The sequence below is a fragment of the Anolis carolinensis genome, chromosome 1 (assembly GCF_035594765.1).
Source record: "Anolis carolinensis isolate JA03-04 chromosome 1, rAnoCar3.1.pri, whole genome shotgun sequence".
NCBI lineage: Eukaryota > Metazoa > Chordata > Lepidosauria > Squamata > Dactyloidae > Anolis > Anolis carolinensis.
Window position 1 is genome coordinate 151909533 of NC_085841.1, and position 22154 is coordinate 151931686.

Below are 22154 nucleotides of genomic sequence, written 5' to 3' on the forward strand. Positions count from 1 at the left end.
TAGAAAAATTGCAAATAAATAAATAAATAATACATGGGCATATACAATATGTAATATTTTCTTTTAGAATGATGCAAACAATGTTTAAGATGAAGTGTTTAAGTATTCATCCTTCCCTATATTATTTCTGAAAACTAATAGGTAGATTTTTATGCATGTCTGTGCACAGTGGGGCTACTCAAAGTGGTGGTAAATAGACTAGAACTGGCATGCAAGCCACCCACAGTCAGTCCTCAGTGTGTTTCCAGGAAAGAAATAACAATCACAGCCATTGGGCACAGATATGGTTCTGGTCCCTGGCATATTAGGAAAAAATGTCAGTTTCCTCCCACATCAGATAGCATGAGCAGCACTCATGCACAATATCAGATCATTGTAATTCATGCTCCTAGTTTCCTCTTCTCATTTCCTTTTATGGGAAGGAGTGTTGTATGTCTGCTTGACAATGTGGAAGACTGGAGGAGAAAAAACAATTTTCGTTGTTTTACTGATGTAATGGTTTTATTGGTTCTTACCGCTCTGTTCTGTTTTTGTTTTATTCTCATAAATTGTCAAAAATAAGGAGGTGCCTCTCAATTCAGGTGGTCCTTAGAGTTCACGTTCTTTAGGCTCCAGTTATAAGAAAAAATGAAAAGTTACAAAAGGAAATTCAATTTATAATTATCACCTGAAAAACTGTAATTGTAATTTAGCAAGCACAATCATTTTAAGTCAAATCAATGGAGACATAATATATTTTAGTTTCTTAAAAGTAACAAAGTGATTTTCAGCTGCAAGGGGCATTAACATTGCATTTCCCCCTGATTTCTCAAAAAAAGTCCCTTATTTCTTTGAAAAATCTGAGAAAACAAACTTCAAAAAGTCTGGAAATTTTACACCATGCCCTTTCCTGGATGCCAATATAGGGCAACAAGTAGTCTACATATAGCCACCTGCCTCACCACCAAACCATACCTTATAACAAATAAAAGCACATTTTAGCCTCAGTTAATCTCTTCTCTGCTGGCTTTTAGAGGGTGTTTGGAAACTGTCGAAAGCACACACACTTTCCGAAACCTCTAACCTCAGCCCAAGGAATGCACTGTGCTGGCTTTCAAACTTGCTCAAAATCGGAAGGTGAAAAGGGGGGCAAGGGAAGGAAAGGAGAAGGACCTTGTCCTTCAGCCCTCATTTTTGTTCATTAGTAGCCCTTCAAGTTGCCAATTATGAGGTCTGCTTTGTACCCATCAAGATGTACTTCTCGATATCAAGCAGAAAGGAGATTGTTTTTCACTTTTTAAAAAAAATCACAATTCAAATGCTGTTTCTCAAGATAAGACTTTTTTCTTCTTACGGTCCCTTCCACCATTTCCAAGTATCGTAAAATAAACCATCTCCATTACTCTCCTGGTCAATAAACAGGTTAAGCAAACAAGGAAATTCCTCAAGAGAAGCCACAGATCCGAGATTGCAAAGAACGGCTGCAAGTCGGCTATTCAGAGGGAGGGATTTTGGTTTTTGGGTTTTTTTTTTCTTACTGTGCTTATCTGTATCTTCACTGTCATCCAGACGTTAACCTCTGACCTACAAGCCTGCCTCTCTAAAAAGGGCTTGCAGTGTTTACCTATTATGTAATGTCTGTGCTTTTGTGGAAATTTTACAGAAACAAATGGAGGAAGTTTGCCAGTCAAGCTCATGGACAATAAATCCTGTGCTGTAGAGATAGAGGCTCGTCGGCCCTCACCTTAAAAGCTCTGCTTACATGTTCACTGGAAAATATTTTTCTAATAGCAAAGTCCAGAAATTAACAGAATGCTAGCAGTTATCTTAAAACATGTTGCAAAAGAAATATATTTCATCGAGAGATGTGAAGTCCAAGGGGAAAAAGTGTAAAGATGTCACTCCTTTAGTTTTTGGGGCATTAGCAAAATATTGCTTTTCTAGATAATTCGCATTTGCAATGCCATTTTTGTTGCCTTTTTATGGAAACTCATTTTCTAAAAGAAATGGAACACAATTATTTTCTATATGTTTCTGCAAGCAGGCAAATCCCCTCCATTTGGATAAAGCTAGCAAGTCCCATCATTTTTCAAAAGGAAGGTTCTGGGGGACAAACCTATTTCAAAATGGAAATGAAAAGAGGGAGAGTTTGTATGCTATTTGCCCACTACATACAGCTCTTGGAAAGGCTACATAGATGACTGATGGCTGGCTTTTTAGTTCAATATTGAGGCATGGAAATGTTGTATTTCCCCGACACACTATAGCATTAAACAAGAACATGAGAAGTTTCTTTGTTGACATGTACTATGATTAAGTCTTTTCCCCCTCTGATGCCACTTCAGGAGGTTGTTTCTTGTTCCAAGCTATATTTGCATGTGGATTTAAATATTTTATTATGATGATGATTTTACCAAGAATTATACAAAAACCCTTATCTTATAAAATGTACATTGAGATAATGCAAGGTTTCAAACAAAAGAGGGATTTCATAGAATTCTTACAAAAGTCATGGACAAGAGATCTTGGTGTTAGAGCTTAGTAAATACTTCTTTATCAACACTAGGCAAAGTTTCTATGGCTATTACTATTGGGTCTAAAGCCAATCACAGTAATACGTGCAATACACTTTATGCCTTATAATCACACTGTTTACACAATCTGTCTCCTGTATGCCTGGATCTTATAAAAACCTCAGCCTCTTACACATCTCCTTATTCTTCTGCTCCTACCACCAAGGTGGTGGTATTATTTCCTTGGCACAATAATACTTTTCATTATGGCAAGATCCTGGTTTTTGCTGGAGTTTTCCCATTTCACTCCAGACATTCTTGTGGAAGGAGCATGAGCCTTACCGATGTTTCAGTGTTTGAGACATCATGGCAAAAAGATTCAAGCAGTACTTATATCAGACAACGAATTTTACAGCATACAATACTTTCAAAGAAGGGATTTTTACTGCTTGCACTATTTTACTGCTTGCACTATTAAATGGAAATATTACCCTGGTTGGATGTACACTGCCAAATAATGCAGTTTGAACTGCATTATATGGGGTCTACACTATGTTGCTGCTTGTTGGCAGTGACATAGTGATAAATCTGCTGGAAATGTGGAAAGTACATCCCCTGTTCTGTTGATCCACATTAACAGTTGGATGAACTGGTTCTGCAAAACAGAATTCAAATTGGTTCTGATTTGCAGGGGGTTGGACTAGATGGCCCATGTGATCTCTGCCAACTTTAATATTCTATGAAATCCAACTGTGTGTGATATGGACTACCCATAGCAGCTGAGCAGCGAGTCCACTTTATTTTGGCTGTGTAGAAATGGCTAAAGCCTGCCATATAGATTGCAAAAGTAACACAAGTAGCGAAAGACCAATATTGCAGAATATGGTTCTAAACTGAATGCAACTGAGTTTTTTTCCCTCCTCTCTTCCTCCTTCTGTGGCCCTTGGCCACTTTTGAAAACTGTGTTTATCTTGGTGGCCTGTGGCACCTCTGCAGGGAGCTGTAACAGGGATAAGAGACTTGCTTTGTTGGCTCTCCTAATGGAAGTAGTTCTGCTGGCAGATATCCCACAAAATGTACTAAGGCCATTTTAAAAAATATGGTTTAAAGAATGAATCATTTTAATCTGCATGTCTTCTGAATGAGCAGCGAGATAGGTTTTATATATCCTACAAGCATACTGGTTTTATATTTTCCATTCTTAAGGCTTCCTGTGTACCTGGGAGCAGAATTCTGATCCCACTGAAGCCTTCCTATTAACGGAAAATGCAACCAGGCTTTTGCTCCAGGCCTTTGCTTGGTTCAATGTGCTTTGCTTTTTCGGCCTTGGTGGGAACAAAGTTGGCCACTTAGATCTTGTTATAATTAAGTTTTCTCAATCTCATTTCCTTTTCAGAGGAGAGAAAACATATTGTTGTGAGTAAGCTCCGGACGTGGCAATAAGTCCCTGGCAAGTTATTTTGTTCTAACAAACACATTACTTTTAAGGAAACTTTTGCCATCTTTTCTGTCCTTCATCATGAGTTTTATTGCAATTACAGCAATGAAGCAGAGGCTAATGCCAAAGGTAACACACATACATTTTTAATGAGTTGACACAAACTTCCTGGGGAAGAGGAATAAATTCATTTGCAGAATATTTCTGAACCATACCTAACAGGTCATTAGAGGGCAAGAGGATATGCTCATAACAGTATTTGTTCCCATTTTCTCTTACTACATCCACTCACAGAATGGTAAAGCCAAGATAAAATAGGCAAGATTGCTGACCAAGATACTGTCGGTTATTGTTAATCTGAAGCATATGCTACGGGCCATGCCACTTCCTAGATTACTTACCAATACAGGATAGCCTGAGTCTGTTACTATATAAAACCTTTTTTTTTTTTACTTTTTCAGTCTTAATGTTTGTGGGCATTTCCTCTGAACTCAGTCAACCGCAATGATTCATTTCTAAGGAAGGCCACTCATTGAAATCGACTACTTAATTTTATTTAAAGGGAGCTAGTAAAGTACAGCCGAATAAAACGAGCCACTCTCAGTATGAGTTGATTACTTAAAGAGATTCAGGAATCTGACAGAGAGGAGCAAATAACCAATTGTGCAAAGTTAATGGAGTCTAATAAAACTCCATTGTACTTATTTCACCACCAAGTACTATAGGTTTCTTTTCACTCTTGACATAATCCTTATTTTATGTATTTTTTAATTGCTTCTCAATCTTCCAGGGCCCCAAAAGAACGCAAATAATGTGATAAACGGGTTAAAACACTCATTAAAACAGAATTAAAACAACTGTTTTAAATATATATAAATCAAACTCACAATGAACAATATCAGATGGACAAAAGTTAGAGCTTTGGCTGTCTGCTGGAAACCAAAGAGGAATGGAGTTAACTTGGCTTTCCTTGGGAAATCCATAGCTACTACGGAGAAAGCACTGTCTTTGCAAATGAAGAACTCAAAACTTGGGGGGAGACAGGGATGTTCATTTCATCTCAGTTTCCTATTACTGACCTTGCCAGCAAACACTAGCATCACATCAGGATGAAGGACAGGTTGCTTACCTGTAACCATGTTTCTTCGAGTGTACTCTGTGAATTCACACTAATGGAGAGGCTGCGCCTGCGCAGGTCCCAACGGAAACTCTTCCCAAGCTGAAGTTTAAATTTTGGCGGTAGCCACGCCCCTCCGTCCCCGGAGGGCATATAAGGCAGCCCTCGGCGTGTCCTCCTCAGTTCCTACGCCGCTAAGGCAACGAGAAAGGAAGAGGGTTTGCCAGAGGGGAAGGAAGGGCGGGCTTGTGTGAATTCACAGAGTACACTCGAAGAAACATGGTTACAGGTAAGCAACCTGTCCTTTTTCTTCGTGTACTCTGTGAATGCACACTAATGGAGACTAGCAAGCTTAAGTCTCGGAGGCGGGCTAAGCAAACCCTGACAACGAGAAACTGTCCAAACATATGTTTATTAGACATGAAAAACATGAAAAAACATGAAAAAACCATGGTCCGAGGACCCAATAAGGTATTGCATCAATACACACCAAATACCGAGAACAGACCGGTAAGGCATGATATAACCCTTGTAAGAGCACATGTGTAGGCAGGAACATCATTCTCCAAGGGAGAAGGTAGTAACAATAAGGCACAAATTGTCAGAGAACAGTGCAAACATGTACTGAACAGGAGAAAAAACAATGAAGAGAGGCACCTGAGAAGAAGGGGTAGCCATAGAGAAGTCGTAAGAGCAGAAGGTTTAGGACAAGCATGAGGATAAAACTGCTCTAGCAAAGGCTGAGTCCTTTAAAGTCCTTTGGTCTACCCTATAGTGAGACACAAATGTAAGGGGGTTGGACCAGATTGCTGCTCTGCAAATAGAGTCTAGTGGAATGCCCCTTAGAAAGGCAGTCGACGTGGAGAGACCTCTTGTCGAACGCGGGCGAACCGACGGGGGGGGAGGCCGTTTGGCTAGTTCATAGGCCAGTTCAATGGCCTGAGCAATCCAGTGTGAGAGTCTTTGAGAAGAAATAGGATTGCCCAGTTTATCTGGGGCATGGGCCACAAAAAGTTTTGGGGTCTTTCGAATGTCCTTAGTACGGTCCCGGTAGAAAAGAAGTGCTCTACGCACATCAAGGAGGTGCAGTCTCCGCTCGAGGGAAGACGAGGGGTCCGGGAAGAAGGCGGGAAGGACAATGTCCTGGTTAAGGTGAAAGGCCGAGACCACCTTGGGGAGGAAGGTGATGTCCGGACGGAGAACGGCGCGGTCGTGATGAAAACGGAGGTAGGGTTCATCAACCCGAAGGGCCGCCAGCTCCGAGGGTCTGCGCGCTGAGGTTATGGCCACCAAGAAGGCAACTTTCCAGGAAAGGAGACGTAGGTCGGTCGAGGCCAAGGGTTCGAAAGGAGAAGCAGTGAGCTGGGAAAGGACAAGCTCGAGGCTCCATCCTGGGGTAGGAGGTTGGGCCGGTGGGCAGATGTTGTTGTATCCTTTCAAGAAGGTCTTGACGAGGTGGTCGGAGAACAATGATGGTCTACCATGTTGTTGAAAGCACCAGGATAGAGCAGCCAGGTAAGATTTTATAGAGGCAAGAGAAAGTTTTTGCTCTGCTAGAGACATAAGGAAGTCCAGCACAATCGGTACCGAGGTTGGGAAAGCAGTGATTCCTCGGGAGCGAAGAAAGGAACGAAAGCGAGAGACTTTATAAGTGTAGGCCCTGGTTGTAGCCGGCTTGTGAGCTGCGCGGAGGACCTCTTGTAAGTTCTGCGGGAGGGAGGTCAGGCGAGAATCCTCCAAGCAGTGAGATGTAGAGAGGGGAGATCCGGGTGTAGAATCTGGCCGTTCTCTCTGGATAAGAGGTGTGGTAGAAGAGGCAGAGTGAAGAAGGTCGCCTTGGAAAGACGAAGAAGAGCCGGGAACCACGGTTGACGAGGCCAGGCTGGCGCTATCAGGATCGCCGACATCGGTACCGACCGGAGCTTCTGGAGGACCTTCGGTATCAGAGGAAAGGGCGGAAAGAGATAGATCGGTTCCGCCGACCAGTCCAGAAGGAAGGCGTCTCCCAGGCAGCCTGGAGAGGAGGACGGGAGAAGTCTTGCCCCGTACCGAGGCAGCTGAGCGTTCTGGGGAGAAGCGAAGAGGTCTAGGGTGGGGAAACCCCATTTGAGAAAGAGAGAAAGAAGAGTCTCGGGGTCGAGCATCCACTCGTGGGAGGACGTCGTCATTCTGCTGAGGGCGTCTGCCAAGTTGTTTTGGATCCCGGGAAGGTGAATCGCCGAGATTTGGATGTTGCGGGCTATGCACCAATGCCACAGCTGGGAGGAGAGAAGCATCAGCTTCCTTGAGCCCGTGCCGCCCTGCTTGTTGATGTAGAATACTGCTACTGTGTTGTCTGACTGTACGAGGACAGATCTTTGGGAGATCAGGCGGGAGAAGGCTTTCAGAGCCTTGAAGATAGCAAGGAGTTCGAGAAAGTTTATGTGATTGGCCTTTTCGGAAGGAGACCAGAGGCCTCGAACAGTGAGGCCCTTCATGTGGGCTCCCCAGCCGAAATTGGATGAGTCTGTGGTTATGGTGATCGAGGGAGGAACCGAGTGGAACGGAAGACCCCTGCAGACGTTGGAGAGGGACTTCCACCAAAGGAGCGACCGACGAACATGAGGCGGGACCGAGAGAAACCTCGAGTTGGGGTGGCGAAATGGCTTGAAAACATCTATGAACCACCTCTGCAGGGGCCGGAGACGGAGCCTGGCGAACGGGGTCGTGAGGACTGTGGAGGCCATGTGGCCCAGCAGTATTTGGATGGATCGGGCCCGAACCCTTCGGTGGGTCTCGCAGAAGATGATTTGTTGACGGAGAGCTAGAAACCTGTCGAGCGGGAGCGAGACAGACTGAGCGATTGAGTCGAACAGGGCGCCGATGAAGCGGATTTTGTTCGACGGGTTGAGGTGAGATTTGTCGTGGTTTAACTGGAGACCGAGAGAGTCTAGAAGAGAGAGGGTGTAGTCGACGTGACGACGGAGTAGGACAGGGTCGGATTCGACCAGAAGCCAGTCGTCTAGATAGGGAAAAACTGTGATCCCCTGGAGCCGGAGGTGGGCAGCCACGACAGCGACGACTTTGGTAAAGACCCTTGGGGCGGTAACGAGGCCAAAGGGTAAAACGGTGAACTGGTAGGTTTGGTCGAGGATCTTGAAAGAGAGGAAGCGCCTGTGGTTTTCTCGAATCGCCACGTGGAAATAGGCGTCTCGGAGGTCTATAGACACGAAGTAGTCTCCGCGGTGAAGCATCGGGAGGATGGAGGCGATGGAGACCATCCTGAACTTGGTTGGGCATATGAAGACATTGAGCATGCGTAAGTCCAGAATTGGGCGGAGGCCCCCACCCCTCTTCGGGACCGTAAAGTACCTGGAGAAGAAGCTTTGAGGGTCCTGTGCCGATGGAGAAGGCCGAATAGCCCCTTTGGCGAGGAGGGTGTCGACCTCTGCGAGAATTTCTTGAGAGGGGTTGGAGAGAAGGACCTGACCGGTGGGAGGGAGTTCCTCGAATTCTAAGGCATAGCCTTCTTGGACAATTTTTAGAACCCAGGCATCTGAAGTAATAGATTTCCATCGGTGAAAGAAAGGAGCCAGGCGGTCTATAAAGAGACCATGAGGTTGATTTGGTGGGGGAGAGGGGTGCGGAGGAGTGAGAACGACATCGGTACCGGAGAAAGAGTCTCTGGAAGGAGAGATGGCGTCAGGAACGCCGGATAGGTTGACCAGCGGTGGGGGTGACCCGGCCGCGTTGTCTTTGAGGTTGTGCAGCCCGACGGGGCTGTTGGCGATTTTGGTTGTTCGATACCGAGGGACGTCTGAAAGATTGCTGGCGGTAAGAAGGAGGCGGGAAGCGTCGAAAGCGTTGAGGAAACCACTTGGTGCGGTGAGCCTGGGGTTGATCGCCGCATTTAGTGGCCAGAACTTTAAAGTCATGGTTGGTTTTAAGTTTGTCATCGGTGCCAGCATTAAAGAGGCCCATGGCGTCGAAGGGGAGGTCCTCGATGACCTGCCTCGAAGAAGAAGATAAACCGGAAGATCTCAGCCAGGCGTGGCGGCGAATGGCAATGGCGTGGGCGATCATCTTGCCGGCCGTGTCGCCAGTATGCTTAGCCATCTGGATTTGATGATGCGCTAAGGAATCGGCCTCCTGCTGGAGGGTGGACATGACCGACCGGTCTTCGTCAGACAACTTCGCGAAGAAGGGCTGAGCTTTTTCCCAGAGGATCTGCTGGTATGCCCCCATACAGGCCCCATAGTTCGCCATTCTACAAAGTAGAAGGGCTCCGGAGTAGAGTTTTCTGCCAACCGCGTCGAACCTTTTACCCTCTCTGTCTGCAGGGGTAGTGGATTCACGACCGGAGGACTGAGAGGCCTTCACGACCATGGAGTTCGGGTCGGGGTGGTGTTTAAGCCATTCTAAGGTGTCGTCATCCGTACGATACCAGGACTCGATTCTCTTCGAGGTAGGAGGGATCGAGGAGGGGGTTTTCCACGAAGATTGGATAACATCGAGGAGATAGGGTAAGAACGGCAACAGCGTGGCTGGAGGGGCCTGGGCTTGGACCCGTTTGAAAACCGGGTCAGTTACTGCTTTGGAAGTCTGTTTAATTTCTAAACCCAGGGCATCAGCCATTCTAATCATTTGCTCGGAGAAAGCCCGAATGTTGTCGGTAGGCGAAGGAGGATCCACCTCATAGGCATCATGGGGAGGAGAGAGATCGAGGCCTAAGGATACCACCGAGGCCGAGAGAGCAGAATCCGGGCGATCAATATCTATCTCATCGTCCCCAGCCCCTTGAGGGGACTGGGGAGGAGATGACAACACAGTCTCTGGTGGCGGCACCGCCTCAAGAGCAGGAGCTATCTGCGGCCGAGTTTGTTTGGAGGCCGAAGCCTGGACCGCTCGAGCCAGGCGAGTGGTTTGTCTACCCCGTTCCGGTGTCGAGGTCGGGGGAAAGAGCTGCTGACGAGATGAACGATGAGAAGCAGCAGGTCGAGGAGATGGGACCCTGACCACTGTCTGAGTGGAGTGGTGGGGTGAGTCCTGCAACTCGCCGTCCGAGAGTTGGTGAGGAGAAGGCTGGCGAGGTCGCTGAGCGGGAGCGATCGGAGAAGACCTTCTAGAAGAAGTTGCCGAAGAAGGGGCATCCATCTTGGAGGAGGCAGAAGAGGAAGAGCGCTGGGTTGCCCTCTTCTTAGCGAGCGGTTGTTTTGTTGGAACCCTCAGGGATTTACCCGGTGTGGGAGGGATCATTGCTGAGTCGGACTGGGTCCGACGAGCTTCCTCATGAGCCCTTTTAAAGGCGATCTTCATCGCGGAGGTCGATGGAGGAGCCCCGAGCTGGGATCGAGCCGAGGAAACGGAAGCTACCGAGCTCGACGTCGAGGAAGGGCCGACCCGACCAGAACGTGTCGACACCGTGGTCGTGGTGAGAGTGCACGGTGGTTTAGCGACCTTGGACGACCTGGAGGCTCTGGACGCCTTAGACGAGACCGAAGGGGCTTTAGCCGCTGAAGACGACATCGGTTCCGGGTTACGCGGCGACTTCGTGCCCGAAGTCGACGGAGCGGGTTCAGGAGCGAGCGATTTTTCGTAGAGCGCCGCTCTAAGCCTCGCGGCTCTATTTTTGCGAGCCTGGGCCGTTAGGGCCAGGCAGAAACGGCAGGTACCGACGACATGTGCTTCTCCAAGGCAGTAGAGGCACTTGGCGTGGCCGTCGGAGTCAGGAATTTTAGCGGCACACTGAGTGCAGCGCTTGAAGCGAGTCGTAGACATGAGAATCCGAAGTGAACCTTGCGGCGGAAAAAAAGGAACTGAGGAGGACACGCCGAGGGCTGCCTTATATGCCCTCCGGGGACGGAGGGGCGTGGCTACCGCCAAAATTTAAACTTCAGCTTGGGAAGAGTTTCCGTTGGGACCTGCGCAGGCGCAGCCTCTCCATTAGTGTGCATTCACAGAGTACACGAAGAAAAAGCAAGCCTTCCCTAACCTCAGTATCCCCCAGATGCCTCATCATCAATTAACATGCTTATGGGGGTTGTAGTATAGTATATGCTGAGGGAATCAGGTTGGAAAAAGTCCCAGTATGCAAATACATTCTTGAAAAAAAAGATTATTGTCCTAACATTTTTAAAGATTATTATTTCCCTTACACTGGCCTGTCAAAGCAAGGCGTTAGATAAGAACATTTGTGGGGAAGGAGAAGTCTAACATGCCAGATCTACTCACCTATACAATCCATGTTAATCATATCTACTGTAGCTGCCAGTGAATTTTCATCACTGCATTGTTGGCGGAGCACAAAGCGCACAAGGAAACTTTTGACCCTTTCTGGGAGAAGTGTAAACAGGTACAAAGGCATGTACACAATGTAGCGAAACTGGCACATCAAGGGAGTCATGATCTTGCCTTGTGGAGACTGAGCCATGCGTTCGATTGTAGGGAACAGCAGTACAGAGCGGAGAATCTGAAAGGCACAAAAGGGACAACAATCAAACTATGCAAATATAACACAAATAAAGTCTCGTATTCAGTTAAAACTATGTTCAGCAAGTAGTTCCCCACTGTTTATTGTGGAAACTCTGGAAAACAGATGGAAAGGATTACAAACCTATATGCAATCCTGTGTGAGTCTACACCATTAAAATCAGTGATACACATTTCTGAATTGATATGTACTGTATTGTGTTACAATGGGGCTTACAACTATTAAAATCCCATTTACCTCAATCAATAATGAACAGCTTCATTCTTTGTATCTTAGGATGCAGCAACTCATGGAAAAAGCAGAAGCCCACTGAGATCTTTGTCCTGAGGAAAACAATGTTTACACACTCTTTTGCTACAGTGAGTGATGCTGTGTAGTAAAAAGATATCATTCCATGCAGGAAAGGATGCTAGGAATACTATTTTTTAGTTGGAGAACACAGGCTTTAGAGCAACCCATGATTTTTTCTTGGGAAAGCATGCATTTATATGTCCGCTGAGAAGATAGGAATTTGCTATTGGTTAATTTTGTCACCTGTTTCTCATCAGGGTTAGGGAAGTGTAGGGCTGGCATGGCCCCCACATCCTGAAGCAGGCCCTCAGGTCAGATCTTTGGCAGGCCCCCAACCTATCGTTAAGGTTAGCAACAGTGTGATGCTCTACAGATCTAGAATAAAATATATCAGTTTAAATAATGACACAAACATATTTGTATTTCTTATAAATTATATGGATTGGCATAATAAAAACTTACAGTAATATCAAATATTTTCTCAAAGAACCTCCTGACAGAGCTGTTTGACAGTGGAATGTGCTGGAATCTCCTTCTCTGGGGGTTTTTAAACAGAGGAAGGATGGCTATCAGTCACAAGTGGGCTTGGATTGTGTCTTCTTGCATGGCAGAAGAGAGCTGGACTAGATGGCCATTGGGGTATCTTCCAACTCTATTTTACAAATATACCATGCAGCGTTTTTTTGGCCATAAATCATATTCAAAAAATTAATTGAGCTTCTTTCAGAGCCAATATTTCTGAACACTTTTAAGGAGAAGGGTTTCATGCAGTAAGTCTTCTGGCAGATCTTTCTCATATGTGTTTACAGGTTTTATGGCATTTGTTGTCCATCAACATAAATAAAAGTATGAATGGCAACGAATCACAATAGTAAAACAAAAAGTCGGTATGATAAGGAAATAATATAATGTGCCAACTGAAATAACTAATTTTGGTTGGCTGGACAAAACAAAGGATCATGAATGAAATTTTATCGCAATTATAAAAACTGCTGGACTTAAACTCCTCTCCCATTGCCATCCTCTTTTTCTGGGAACTGCCAATTATAAACCATTCACACAAATCGCTACAATAACAACAATTAAAAACAACTTGTAGGTCTGTGTGAAAATTCAGATTCTGATCAGAATAACTGGCAGAAAGCAGAAGAAATCCTTTCTTTTATAAATCATACATCATATATTTGAAATAGGTTACAGAACTACATACCCTGTTGTATAAAAATGGTAGACAGGCTGCATGGTCATGTGTGACCATGCATAATTTGTGCAGGAGATATTAATCTTTTTGAAATTATGCTTATAGTTGTTTTCATCTGCCATTCCTTTGTCAACTCAGCAATGAAGCCACTAATTCATTTTATTTGGTGCTCATGCTCTTTCTCCTCACCTTGTACTGTAAATTTATTGTGTGACTCAGGGTGTCTTTGCTTTTATATGCAATGTCAAGAGAGAATCCAGAAGATAATTTTTCCAGAATATTACCACAATTGAATTTTTATCTGGATGTTGACAATAGACATGCTCATGCTTATGCACAATGTCAGTTGATCATTTTGCAGGGAATGATCCGGTTCTTAATGTGTTCCAAACAGTTTCAGCCAACTTTTATTAATTTTTCAAAGGTTTATCCAAAACAAACAACATTTACTACTGTTAAGACAATGCAAGCCTCCTAACCAAAACTCTAGAGTCTTACAAACTCATCACACAAGGTGAAATCAGCATCCTAGCATGCTGTCAGAACACTTCCTCCTCAAAGCTTGCCAGGCACCATCATAAGTTTTGTTGGTGCTCTGTGGAGGAAGCACCCTGACAGCATGGTAGGACACTTCACTCGGAACACAGGAGGCTTCCCGTGTTCCATAGAAAGCAATGGAGCCAGCATGGAGGGAAGCCGCCTGATAACCTGTGAGGGGAAGCATTGTTGTGGGCTAAGTGGGGCAGGGCACTTAGACTGTCCCGCTGCCCCACCAATTCACTACGGAGGCTGGTGAATCACCCTGCAGGACCTCATCAACGTAATGAGGTCCCCAGTCATTCTTAAACATCATGCAAGGGTTCCTCCTCTGTTTCTCCTGTGTGTAGCTATTTGGTTTTAACTTCTTACAGGATGTAAAACTTAGATTACATATCTTGGGCTGCCTTAGGTCACATAAACCTGTGATTCAGTGGACTTTTGAGAATACATTTGCTATTATCTGCTCATGTATTTAAAACAATATAATTGGCATATGAATTTGACAGAATGCCTAAAATATGGTAATCTGCATTTCAATAACAACTTAAAACTATGATTTATTTCAAAGAAGAAATACTATCTTATTGGAAAAGTCTCCCAGCAAACCACTAATATATTTTTTCTATCCTATCAAATGGAATATCCTGGAATTTCACATTTTACACATTTAATATTACTAGTCTTACCCAACCATTAAAACTCTGCACTATAAAGAAAACATCCAAAGAAATCAACTGCAGCAGAGCTCCACTGAAACTTGCTTATGCTGGAGCCCCAGTTTACTATAGGACATTGTCTTCTCTTTAGGAGAAGAAAGTCTGGTTAAGAACCTGACATATTTCCAGGAAAGAAACCGTCCTTCACTTAGAAGTTTTTAGAAGCGACACCTAATCAAATGTAAGGAAATACTAATGAGATGTGGAAGTGTTTGCAGAATCACTGGTTTCAGTGTCTATTCAAGTAGTATAATAGCATCAGATATGGCACTCTTTTAGGCATTAAAATGAGGCATCATACCAGTGAAATTACACAATACTGGAATTAACCTATCAGATAGACCACAAAATCCAAAATCTGATGGCACTCACACATGAATGCTGACAATCCCAAACAAATTTGCCCTCTAGCTTGGAAAACAGAAGGTTGAGAGGGGACATGACAGCTATGTTTAAATATCTGAAAGGATGTCATATTGATTCAAACTACAGAAAATTAGGAAATAGAGATGTGTGAAACGGCACAGAATCCATTTTGTTTTGCTTTGAATTTCAGGTCCCGTTCCACCCCTCATTCTGTTTTCAGGAAGATTCTTCTCGAAATGGAACTCAGGGTTCCAAATTATGAATCTGAATAGCCCTCTTCCTAATCTCCCAGAATCTTCCCAAAAACAGAATGGGGGGCGGGTGGCATCCAAAATGAAAACAGAACTAAAACAGAACAGATACTCACTCCTAAGGAAAAAATTCTAATGCTAAGAGCTGCTTGGCAGTGGAATGTGATGTTTCGCAAAGTGGTGAGCCCCTTCTCACAGGAGGTATTTAAACAGAGGTTGGATAGCTATCTGTTAGGAGTGCTTTGATTGCATATTCTTGAATGATAGAAGAGTGAACTGAATGGTCCTTGTAGTCTCTTCCAACTCTATGATTTAGTATTGTTCTGACACACCAGACATCAAAGAATGCTGATATTCTTCAAAATGTTTATGAGAGCATTGACCGGTGCATATTTGGAGAAGCATTCATATATGCATGTTGGCATTCTACAAATTTTGTACAGTTAATATAACATATATACACATTTCAGAATATACCTGTCCTTAAAATTAGAAAGCAAAGGGATTGATTTTAATGACTCATGAGGAAAGTACAGCATTTTCCTAAAATTTTACATTCATACAAAGTTTTCTTTCCTATCCCAAAGGACCAGATCAGTGCTTGGATAAGCAGACAGAAACACATTTTGCATGTGATTTATGTTTGCAGACAGGGCCTACAAGCTACAGATAGGCAGCCCACAGAAACATTTCCTAACTGTAGTCACTAAATTCCTTGTATTCCCCATGCAGTGAAATTTCACTTCTCAATGAATGTAGTACTTTACTAAACGCCAAAGCAAGTCTTCGAGGTTCCAGCTTGAACACCTGTAACAAGATTTTAAATGCCATTTTCCTTAATGCAAAAAGGAAAACTAAACACCTACTCTTCACAAAGCAAGCAAGTGCAATGCCGTATGTGTTACTGCACATAACGACAAAGAACCTGATGATAATAATAAAAACAACATAGGGGCTAATTTCTGATCCATGAACAGAATCATACAAACATTTAAGATATACAAGGTTCACATCTGTACATTTGAGATGCACAGTAGAAACAGAAATCCATTAGAATCAACTCAAGACTAAGTTTAAACATTTGGTTTTCCCCTGGCTTAAATCCAACTAATAGAAATCACCTATATGGTCATGTTACTTAGCTCCAATATAAAAAAGGAAAGGGGACATGAAGGAATCTAGAGATACCCTTAAGACTGATTTATTTTAGCATGAGCTGTCATGGATTGTCAAAAGTCAGACACCAACTGACAGCAAAATATAGTTTATTTAAGTAATAACTCAAAAACAGTTCAGTCAAAACATAAAAAACGCCAAAAACATGAACTGGCAAATAATCCGGATTAACCAGAGATATAATCCGGGTTTAACTTAAAGTACTTGAACTCAGCCCAAAAGTTCAAAACGGGCTTAAAGTGGCAAAACAAACAAAGATAAACAGTTACGAAGCCCCCAAAACTTCCCCAAAACCCAGGAGTACAACAGCGATTCCAAACTGAAGCAAAAACCCAAATCCGGCTAAAAGCTCTTTGCTGCGAGCAGCAAAAACAAATGAAACTGGAAGACGCTGAGGAGTTAGCAGCAAGCCGCTGCAGAAACAAAAGCCAAGCCAGGAGTTAAAGGAGCGGAGCGTTGTAACGTAGTCGAGCCGGTCCGAAGTCGGGACAAGGAAACAACATCAGGGTCGGGAACGAAGCCGGCGGTCAGCAACAGTAGACAGCCACGGAGATGAGAACGATGCCAAGCCGAGTTTGGGAGTGAAGAGATAAGCCAAGTCAAGATTCAGTCCAAGGTCCAAAGGGTGAAGTCGTCACAAGAAGGTCCACGTCACAGGATGGCACAAAAAGCCAAGACAACGAAGGCGAACAGCAGATCTATTGCAAAGTCCCAAGCCAGTCTTCAGAATCACGTACAAGAAACCCAATGGCGCCCAGCAACACCTTGCCACACGCAAAGAATAGTGGCCAAACATCCCCAATTTATTTAGATTTCCTTGGGCATCCAAACTTCCAGCGCCCTAGTATCAAGTGTCCCAAACTCCTCATCAGAATCAAGGTCATCCTGCCCACACCCAACTCTATCCACACCTGTGGAACTACCCTCATTCCTCCAGGCAGACCATGTGGGATCTGCTTCTGAAGATACCCAAGCCTCTCCAGCATCTACAGCATCCATGGACCCAGATTCCTCCCCAAGATTCTCCGGAGCCTGTGCCCAATCTATGCCAACTTTCTCTGTCACCACCGGTTCCTCAGCATCCATTTCCACCTCAAGATTCCCTCCCAAGTCCCCACAAGAATCCTCCTCGGAAGACTCCTCATCAATCTCCCTGATTCTCTTCCTGTGTAAATCTTCCAGCGAGCCCTCCTCACGAGGGTTCTTCCTTCCTCTCCTGATCCCACCATTATTACTCACAGCCTCAGAAGACCCATTCACAACATGGATTGCAATCCACTTAATCATATATATTGATGGAACTGAATAATAGAGTTTTTGGCTTGGTCCACAATATGTGTTTGTTTTGGTACGCCATTAAGCTGATTCAGCCATAAACTGTGTAGCTGTGCTTTAATATCAGTGGCTTGAAAACTGTACTGGATGAATTCATCTGAAGACCTGGATTATAATCAATGAAATCTTATGCTAAAATACATTGGTTTAAAGGTGTTAGAAGAATCCTTCCCCCATTTCCTTTTTATACCTCATTTAAGATCTTGTACTGCTTCTATCTACATGGGCAGCAAAAACTGGGACTGGTCCAAAGCATTTCACTACAAAAGTGCTGATAGGCCTCCAGACCATCCATCTCCAATGCCAGGCACCTTTGTGATGTACACAAGGTCACCCATGCGACATGAAGTGACAAAGTGCCAGCAAGGTAAGGACCTTCTTCCTTTCACTGAGTACAGAGAAAAGGTATGGCAGCACTGGACCATCTGAGCACCCTGGACCAGTTCTAATTAGACCTGGTTCAGTTGACCTGACCTATCCCAAAGTTCAGAGTTGTCCTGGAGTTTCTGGGAACCTCTAGAGCATCCCCCAACTCCTATTTATGTCAGGAAAAACCGGGACAGCTGGTATTACCCTTCGCTACATCCTGAATGTGTCAGGACGTTGTCTGGATGTCCAGGTTTGACTTCTGTGTACCCAGACCCTAAGAATCTTTCGGAATACACACACACACACACACACACACACACACATATATAGAGAGAAAGGGAAGAGTAGTGAAGTTCAAGACAGACAGCACTGTCCTGAGAATCTTAAGTGCAAACATGGATTGAGAAGATACTCTCCAGCCCATAGTTCTCATATCCAAATTGTACACAAAAATAAAAAATGTGCAAACTGCAACTCAAAATCTCTATATAGCAAAAAGTCAGTGAGCTTCTAGATTTTATTTTAGGTGGCAAAGACAACTGGTTGTCAACCTTTTCCAGCAATCACTCTCTCCCCTGTACCCCTAGTCAACAGAAATGCTAATATAAGAGGTGTCTAGATGTTTCATAAAGGGGTCAATGAGATATATAAACTATATTTCTCATATCTTTGTTCTAATTGTTTTTAAAGAAATTGTATGCTTTGTCTCATTATCCCATCTTGAAAAATAGATTCTTGTTATGCATTGCAGAATTTAATATTCCTGATTGTAATCTAGTCCTGTCGTGCAGAAAAATGGTAATGCCTTATAGGATTTTTACCCTTCTACAAAATATAGGAGAAATATGTATATATATATCTTACAATGTCACATATCTTACACCTTTCTCATCACTATAGCACATTTTGTTTTACCGTCTTTCAATAAGCAAACAATATCCCATTATGAATCTTATATGCACAAAGTTGAAATGATGACTATCTTCACAAACTTCCCATTGTTCATCTTTGGCAAGATTGTCACCTCTGGGTCAAGCCAGAGCAAACTCAAGTACAGCTGAGGGAAAGGGAACATGGTACTAGCCAAACACAGGTCAATTGATCCTCTTGAGATTTGAGAAACAAAGCAACATGGAATGTATAAAATACATTTAACAGCAGAAGCTCTGCTTCCACTCATTTGCACAGTACATGGTCATATGCACAGCAATCATCTGGTATTCAAATCATAGCAGCAATTGAAACTAAGATATCTAAGGTGGTATAATAAACACATGAGACCACAAGTGACCCTAAAAACATTTTAAAAAAAATAAATCTAACTTAAAGTATTCTGGGAACAGCTGAATTACCTTTCACCATCTTTTCATACAAGTCAAGTTACTTGCAATCCCATATGCCAGGTTCTGATTTTGCATATGATCTTATTCTATGATGGAAAACGTGATGTACGTATTCAGTTTCTGTACATATAGTAATTGCATTGTTTTTGTTGTGGTGACGAGTCTTCAGGTCAAGTCTGATTTAGTAATACAGGAGTTTCTTGACATGATTTATTTGGAGGAGTTTTGTTATTGCCTTTCTCTAAGGCTGAAAGGGTGTGACTTGGCTAAGACCACCTGTAACCTCATGGCTAAGGATTTGAACTGAAAATTATATCAGTTTGATACTATTTTAATGACTATGGTTCCATCCTTTGGGATTCTGGGATGTGAAGTTTTTTTCAAAGCTCTGATGCTTCATCAAACTACCAATGCCAGGATTCCGTAGGATGGAGTCATAGTAGCTGAAGTAGTATTTAATGGCTATAATTCCGCAGAAGAGATATTTCTCTCAGAGTCCTGGCTCTAAGTTTAACCACTACATTACATTAGTTCTTTTAAGTATCTACCTGGCAGTATCAAACAGCATTCTTTCATATGTTTTCACAAAAAATGCATAAGGTTTTGATGCCATTGCATGAATGCAGAGAGCTGTGATGATGAGGATTCGCATGCTGGTATGCATCCGCTACCACTGATCACACAACTGCCATGAAATAGTGGCTCTGTGTGATGAAGTTCTAACTTTCTTTGCCAACACCATTCTACATCCAGATGTTGCCAACACCTGTACTTTTAAACTCATCACCTGCAAATAAAACTACATTTTATGTGGTTAATAACACAAAGAATATGGCAGATTCTGAAATTGGATAAGAGAATGCAAATGTGGCAATAATAGCTCAAAGATGCATAAGGATTTATCTTGTTCATTCACTCGCTTGCTTTTTAATTTGAAGGATGTCAATTACACCCACAGTAATTATCTTTCCATCAAGCCAATACTGCTGATGGAAAGAACCATAGCCACAGTCAGGACCATTAGGTACGTTTTCTGCCTCAAGTGGAGAATCACAGAGGAACCATGTAAACTGGTTCGCATCTGATACTTGGCAAACAGAGCAGCAGATTGGGTGAAAGATGATTTGAACTGTGGGTCCTCAAAAGAAACTGGTACTAACCTCACCTCTAAGTGGTGTAGAGCTTCAGAAGGTAAAGTGGCAAATATGAAATCTTCAATTGATTTGGGCTGGTTTGTTTTAGTTTTAGAGCTTTGACCGTGCAAATTCTGAGTCCCTTCTTGAACTGTAGGGTTCTGTGTTTTGTTCTGAAGATTCTTCTGCAATTTCTGTTCCCTCTGTATGTCTTTGGCTTTACGGCAAGGTGGTCAGCTCCTTTGCCTGGCTTGGGAGTTGCATGACCAACTTTTTTATCTAATTGCAATGATTTGCTGGAGTTGTCATGAATTGTCTCTTTACACGATTCCATAGGCTGGGTTTCTACTTTCTTTGCATTTATTTCTCCTTTTGTTTCTTCTTCACTCTCCACTTTCTCTGTATAATCAATGCTGAGGGGCTCTAGCTCAGATTGGCTGGTGTCTGGTTCATTTTTCAACAAAAAACTGCAGTCATCAGCGTCTTTGGTATGGGAATCCATAGGCTCCACTTCACTATCTATTTTACTAAGTTCTCCTTTCATGAGGAATTTCAGCATCTTCTTTAAAACCTTTTTGTGCGATTTGGAAGGCTGAAAATGTAAAGCCCGACATCTGATTGTATACTGAGGACAACATGTCTGATTCATTGTGGGCTTGTAAACGTATTTCCCACTCCTTCACCATCCTCTATCTATAAGGTCTTGGTAATCTTGAACAGTTAGTGAATGAGCCCACATCCCCTGGGAAAGGTTGCCCGTGTCGTTCTTGCATTAGCCGCAGCGGTAGCCGCCATCGCCCCCAAAATACTCCACAATGCTGGGCGAGCTCTCCCCCATCGCCGCCATGTTTGCCTGGCTTCCTATAGAAGCTTTGCCCGCGACCCTCCCGTCACAGCCCGGCTTCAAGGTTGTGAAGAGCAGCGGCGACCGTGCTAGCCGCCATCTTTGCCAAGGGCAACCCAAGGGGATATCCACTTGCTTGCTTGCTCTCCCTCCATCTTCTTTTATGGCTTCAAATGCCATTTTATAAAGAAAACCACGAAACTACTGTTTCATCATCAACATCAGAATTTTTAAAGCTTTTCATGCTCAGGAAACCTTTTTCATGTTGTTAGAACGTTTGTATTTCTACTAAAGAACATTACAGATGAATCCGCAATACAGAGGCCACACGGCTCCCTTGTGCTTCACACTTGCCTTGCCTGAAGAGTGAGGATGCTATTGCTGTGTTCCTTCAAGATAATTCTGACTTATGGAGACTCTATCCACCTTTAAGTTTGCAAAAATTATTCAGAGTGGATTTTTATTGCTTTCCTCTAAGGGTGAGGAGAGTGTGCTTTATCCAAGGTCACCAAGTGGGTTTCCATGGCTAAGTGGGGATTCAAACCCTGGTTTCCTGAAGTTCGAGTCCAATACTCAAGCCACTAACTCCTGAACTGAGAGCACACAATGGACCTGTGATTACAGGGAAAGATTAATAGTGTTTGAAAAATCTGTGTATAGAATTATTGTTCTTTTCACTGAATAAAATCCTGATCTACTTCCAAAGAACCTGAGGGCTTCTTGGAACACACTGAAACTTTATACAACATCACATTATTCAAGCTACAGAAAGAAAGAAAGAAAGTTATGTGTATTGTACTATTAACAAATTATTTCAGCTATTTTAAAGAAAAGGTTAGTGTTCCTGTATGAGCACATAAAGCTGGGGGGAGGGGAGGGGGGAGGCATGGAGTTTGCTTTTTAAGTCATCCCAAAATATGTGTCCTGTTGACCCTAGTATTCTATCTTGAACAAAGAGGTCAGTACTTTTTCCCTCCAAGGACAGTGCAGAAAAAAAAATCACACCTGACCACAAGATGCAGATTGCAAGGAATAATATGAAGAGCCAGCTATGGACACCCTCCAGTTATGCA

The 22154-nt window shown here is 43.4% G+C and overlaps 1 protein-coding gene and 1 pseudogene across 1 annotated transcript in view; both read right to left on the reverse strand.

Annotated features, from left to right (window-relative positions):
• The window catches only part of ldah (lipid droplet associated hydrolase), a 106476-nt gene that overhangs the window by 32770 nt on the left and 51552 nt on the right, over nt 1-22154 (reverse strand). Inside the window, exon 5 of the mRNA XM_003215464.3 lies at nt 11258-11495. Coding sequence (XP_003215512.1) covers nt 11258-11495 — 238 coding nt within the window. The remainder of the gene's footprint in view (nt 1-11257; nt 11496-22154) is intronic.
• Nucleotides 11522-21310, reverse strand: LOC107983396 (arginyl-tRNA--protein transferase 1-like; annotated as a pseudogene).